At 38.0% G+C, this 6,126-nt stretch overlaps 1 protein-coding gene across 1 annotated transcript in view; it reads right to left on the bottom strand.

Annotated features, from left to right (window-relative positions):
- The window catches only part of LOC106688776 (clotting factor G beta subunit), a gene marked incomplete at both ends in the record, with an annotated part of 120,834 nt that overhangs the window by 18,625 nt on the left and 96,083 nt on the right, over window positions 1–6,126 (bottom strand). The window contains 1 exon segment of the mRNA XM_067046758.1: window positions 3,493–3,709. Coding sequence (XP_066902859.1) covers window positions 3,493–3,709 — 217 coding nt within the window.

Here is a 6,126-nt window from a genome sequence, read left to right as displayed (position 1 = left end):
GAAAGCGGAGGTACTACCCATCTTAAAAAATGGAAAACCAGCTGACGATATCAACGGTTACATGCCTATCTCTCTCACGAGCACACTCTGTAAACTGGTTGAACGTAATGGTTATAGCGCGTCTACAAGAATATCTTGAGCCAAAAAAACTTCTTTCAGACAGACAGGCGGGTTTCAGGAAGAGGAGAAACACGGTTGAGCAGGTCATCGGATTCTCTCAGAAAGTGAAAGATGGCTTCCAAAGAAGACAACATACACTTGCAGTATTTATTGACTTCCAAGCTGCTTTCGACTGCGTATGGAGGAAAAAACTTATTACTAAGTTGAAAGGTATGGGTATAGGTGGCAATCTCCTCTCATGGATTCGATCTTTCCTGGGACAGAGATTTATTAAGGTCCGCTATGGTAGTTCAGTGTCCAGTAATCGGCAAACCAACCAAGGTGTACCACAGGGCTCAGTCCTAATTCCTTATTTATTTAACATAATGATTAATGATCTAGTTGAGAGGATAATGATTAATCACCCTGGGGTCCAAGCACTTCTTTTTGCGGATGACCTAGCTATCTGGGGAACAAGTTCTAGTATGGGTGGTCTGGAAGAAACTCTAAATAAAGTCATGAACACACTACACGAATGGGTGAATGAAAATGGAATGACAGTTAATCCACGAAAAACTGTGTCTCAAGTGTTTAGCCTTAGTACAAAAAAACCTGAGGTTCATTTATACTTTAAAGGCGAATAACTAACGAAAACTGATAAAGCAAGCTATTTAGGAATCACACTAGACTCTAAGCTGGCCTGGCTAAAACAAATGCATAAAGCAACTGAGAAAGGACAATCAAAACTGAAGCTGATGAAAAGGCTAACAGGGACTAAATGGGGAGCATCCCAAGACGTACTCAGTACGGCCTACAAATCTTACGTACGGCGTAATCTAGAGTATGGAGCTGAACCTCTAATTACCTCCTCCAAAGCAGCGTTAGAAAAGTTAGACAAAGTTCAAAATCAGGCCTTACGCATAATCACTGGCGGTGTGAAATCGACTCCAATTACAGCTATGGAACTCCAAGCAGGTCTTGAACCATTACAGGATAGGAGGGAGAAAACTGCTCTGTGTCTTTATGAAAAGCTTATGCGACGAGAGGAACACTGGTTGGATTATCGTAAAGCGAATGAACGACTGAGGTCCCATCGCACTTTTCTTTCAAAAGTCGAGGAAATGCTTCACCAGATAGACCTACCAACTGATGAAAAACAGAATATAAGCATCTCATTCCGCTGAAGTCTACGGGCGATTCAAACTGGCATGTGGTCGTGTCAAGAAAGATTGCCCTGAGCCCGAGCTTAGAGCTGCTGCACTAAAAACAATTTATGAGAGAAAAACAATACCCCATAGAGCAATGGCTACACATTTATACCGATGGGTCTGCGTCCGGTATTAACAAGAGAGCTGGAGCAGGTGTATACTCAATTAACTTCCAATTGTCATTCCCGTTGGAGCGGGATGTGATAATTATGATGCAGAAATGCTTTGCGATGGAAGCCGCTATTGACTGCAATGACAACACGGTAATCTTCAGCGGTAATCTTCGGTAATCTTTTTTTTTTTACTATGTTCGTATAAAGATAGCTTATTAAGGCCAATATGTATAGAATTCTTTGATAATTATAGTTTATAAATAGTATTTTATGAAAAGTAATATTAATAAAATGATAATAAATATAAGTAGGTTAAACATTAACAAATGAATTGCTCTAAGACTTTATTCAATAGAGAACAGTAGTAATTTGTTTAACTGATACCAGAAAAAAAAATAATCCAAACATAATATGTAAACGAAATACTTTCTTTCTCTAAATGAAATAAGTAAATAAATAAACGTAAAGTAATAAACTTAAACTTACGGACAACATTAAGAAAAATTATAAAATGTAATTAAATATACCTTAGGGGAAGCTTTTTCTTCTAAAAGAAATAGGCTTGAAAGGGAATTAACAGCCAAATGTGTCAAACTAATGAACTAATACGAAATATGAACCTGATATTAAGTAATTATTTGAAAATAAACAGCAACAGATTTCATCTATAGATGAGTAAGCTAAAGCAAATATTGAGGAAACAATTAATTACAAGCATAATATAAAGAATTTAAAAGGCCACTATGCAGATCTTTTAAATGGAATAAAATTAAAATAACTAAACGATAGAAAATTAATTTTCAATAAACCACATAAAAAGCAAAAAAAAAAAAATAGAAATTATCATTTTTAAATAATAGGTACATAAGTGTAGTTAATTATTATTAGACAAAGTAAATGAAGATAAATTCTCACATTTTTACCTTGGTTAAAATGACGATGATAAAACAATATGGAAAAGTAGCAAAGAGAATTTAAACATACTCTTTAATACCTGAACAATCACTAAGTCAGTTCTACTATTTTTTTGCTGAATGAAAAGTTTGTTAATAATCGGGGTATTCATGATCTTTAATTTAACATGTTAAAGTGTGTTCAATGGAGAAATATCCCCTTCTTTTTGTATGTTAAAACGATACAACATTTAACATGATTGATAGTTTGTTAATAGGTCAGATGAATGGACAATGGAATCACGCAACAGACTAGCTGAGCTGCAGACCATTTTGTCGTTTTGATAGGTTAGTTTCTTGTAGCTTATGTTGTTTTTATTTAGGACGATTTTAAACTCTAATATAGTAATGAAAAAAAACTATGAGAGGAAATGAGGAACAAGTGAGATAATGTGATGAATTTGTTGGAGAATTTATAATCTAAAAATTTCAAGCTTACAAAACAAGTTTCCCAGAAAATTCGCTGGGAGCTCCTCTGCATTTAACTATAACAAAGGACTTTAAAGTATGCTCCTCAGAATCCTATAGTTTTATTATTTAGCATGTTAAAATCTTATCAAATTAAACACAACAGCCTGGATAAGAAGTTTAATCTTATTAAGTATTTTAAGTATCAATGACTTACTTAACAGTGCCATTTTCGAAAAATTATATCTTTTTAATTAATTTTCCTAAAAGAGAGAACCTTTAATTGTATTTTTCATAAAGTTAATGGAAATTTACTTTCCACTACAGCACCACTGTGAAGTAATCCATCGATAAGGTTTTAATAATTTGACTAAATAAAAACCATGGAAATTGAGGAAGAAAAGCCTATTTATATAACAAGAATGAATACTAATTTTTAACTGATTAATTTATTGTTATATATCGTTTTTAAAAATCTATTAAATTATTGTTTCTGTGTTATTACTGAACAATTCGTTTGTTCGAAATTGTTAATTTTAGTTCTGAGCTTAGGTTCGATCTCCGAAACGTCAAATGAAGTTACTGATATATTATTTTGAATGAAGATACTACTTATCAGGAGGCCCTATTGCTATTGATTTTTTCAAGATTGATTGATAGTAATTTCCTATAATATTTAAGAAGAAGAAGAATAAACTATTTATTACTGACATTTTGACCTGTCGTGAGCTCCAGCGACAACACTGATGTCCGCATTTGGTGCAAGCCCTCTTGTACATTGTGCTGCCGTGACAGCGTGCCTCTCGGTCAGGATAGTGGCGCCGCCGAGAAATTTCCGTCTTCTCGTCAACTTTTCTATTTGGACGATAAGGAGCATGAAGGGATATTGGTTAGGAGACATTTCTTCAGCACCATAAATCCTTAATCTCTGTGTAATATAACTTTTTTTAAAAATAAAATAAAATAAATAAATATACACTCCCCGTAAACAGTATTGCAACACCCATAATTCTCGAGATTTTCCTGGTTTGACCTGAATTCATACTTTGTTTATATTTATAGTAATATTATTTATTAAATGAGAAACATTAGGGAATAGATACATAACTGTTATTCACTGTTTACCAAAAAACAATGGAATTTCAAATTATTCATTTCAAATTTCCTTTCAGTCCATGTTTATCTTTCGTTTGCCTGTCAAGTCAGATCAAGTCTGATCTCTGTTTTCTCTTTAGTCTAGTTATAACAATTAATGTTAGTCACAACGAATCGTTTAAGCCACGTTGATTCGGTCAGAATCATCGTTATCTGTGAAGAAGGCAAATCATTGCGGTATATCACTAATCGCCTCGAGGTTCACTATGTTTCAATGACTATGGAAAGGTACAGGGAGACTGGCAGTCATTCGAGGTGACGAACGTCAGGGCGACCCAGCATTACTAATCCCATAGATGACCGCTTCTTAAAACGCAAGCACTTCGGAAGCGCAATCCTAAATAGTTCAGTGCCAGTGTCCAAAGTGTTACGGTCGCTCTGTGCTTCGATCTGGTGACGTCATCCTAACGTCCTTTTTTGAGAACAAAGGCCTTTGTTCTCAGGGATTTTTCTGTGATATCCTTTGTATTTGGTGCTCCTGAAGAAATCAGCGACTGTGGAATATCCATATTCAGGTACATTTTATTATTTTAAAGTGCAAAAAACTGTGAATTAGTGCCGCGTGTCCCTATGCCCTATAGCAACCAGTGCGAACAGAAAAACCCAGTTTTTTCAATTGTAGCTCGGCCGTGCTCTCCGAGCCAGCTGTGCCTAAATTGTCACTTTAATTAATATACATATTAATATTAATTACTAGTACTAGTGCGCGATGGCTCATTCCTTAGAGCCAGCTCAGGCCGCAAATCTACCACCAGACTCCGACGACGATACTGGGTTTATTAAAGTAGGCGGTACATCAAAAGTATCCCCCCGCCTGACGCGATCGATGGTAGTCCAAATTCCACCAGGCAAGACGGAAATTAAACCAGACAGCAAAAAGAAACAGACGCGTCAAGAACGAAAAATTGATTTTACTCACCCAAATTCATTCGACACGCTGAAAAATCTTCCAACTGAGGCGGGAACCGAGACCTCTCCACAAAAATTAACTACCTCCGGTTGTCGTGGCGGGCCAGCAAATCCCGGCGGTGAGGCAATACCTAACTCATCTACATATAAATAAATACCTGGTGCGTAACCGGAGGGGGTATTCAGATTTTCCTGGAGTTAGCAGCGGATCGAGACGCCGTTGTAGCTGAGCTCAAATCGCTACAAATAGGTCATCACACCTATGCCCCACGACAAGGAAAAACGCAACAGCGTTATATCATTAAAACATAGACATTTCCATACCCTTGGAAGATGTCCAGGCTGCCTTCCAGCAATTAGCCCCTATCGATATTAGGCGTCTCCAGAAATCGAACAGTGATGTGATGAAAACCCCCCTCTCCCCTATTGTTATCACGGTGCCAGTACAGGTCACCCTAGAAGACATCATGAAGGTACGCCATATCGACCAGTGCCTATTCGCAGCCCAATATTTTGTTCAACGAAAAGAACATGGCCCACCTCAATGCTACCGATGCCAGCAGTTCGGTCATACTGAGAACTAAGAACTACTGTGGGTACAAGGAGGCGTGCGTGCGCTGTGCCCAAGAGCGCAACATCGGTGCCTGCCCTAGGGTTGTAGCCTTAAACTGCACCAATTGTGATCAGGATCATGTGGCGTCCTTCCGTGGGTGTGAAACACGCCGGAAGATCATGGACCAATGGGAAGCCAGAAAAAAACTACGAGCAGCAGCCATTACGAGGCCGTCGGCGGCAGCTCCTGCCCAACCAGTTGTCTACTGACTGCCGAGTGGAAAGGACGTGTGTAGAGTGATTTAAAGTTTTCGAAGTGTTTTTAGAGATATTTTTGAGAACAGGAGTGTGCCAAACGTTGGTAGAGAAGTCGTTTAGTGCGGAGTGTAATTTGAACTAATTCCACCGAGCAGGATTGGCGGAGTTTAGGAAAAGAGTGAGGCCACGAGGTGGTTTTCATCCCACGTGACCTTAAAAAAGTCATCTTATCTAATTGTGCAGTAGACGATCGCAAAGAGCACAAAAAACTGAGAAAAATTAATACCTACACGACCCCATTCGGTGAACTGTACGGTAAGATATCGATTTTAAAAGTTAAATTGTTTGTTGGAGTGAGGTATCTGGAGTGGCTGGAGTGGTGTCGCGCCGTGCACCTTGCCCTAGAGGGGAAGGTCTAGAAAAGGTGAACTTAAGTATTTCTTCCGGGGCCCATATCATGGCCGGAAATGG

This window comes from Halyomorpha halys, unplaced genomic scaffold (assembly GCF_000696795.3).
Source record: "Halyomorpha halys isolate HHAL.00 unplaced genomic scaffold, Hhal_1.1 Scaffold1203.1, whole genome shotgun sequence".
NCBI classification, from domain to species: Eukaryota; Metazoa; Arthropoda; class Insecta; order Hemiptera; family Pentatomidae; genus Halyomorpha; species Halyomorpha halys.
The sequence above is the reverse complement of the archived record's forward strand: the minus strand, read 5'-3'. Positions and strand labels throughout refer to the sequence as shown.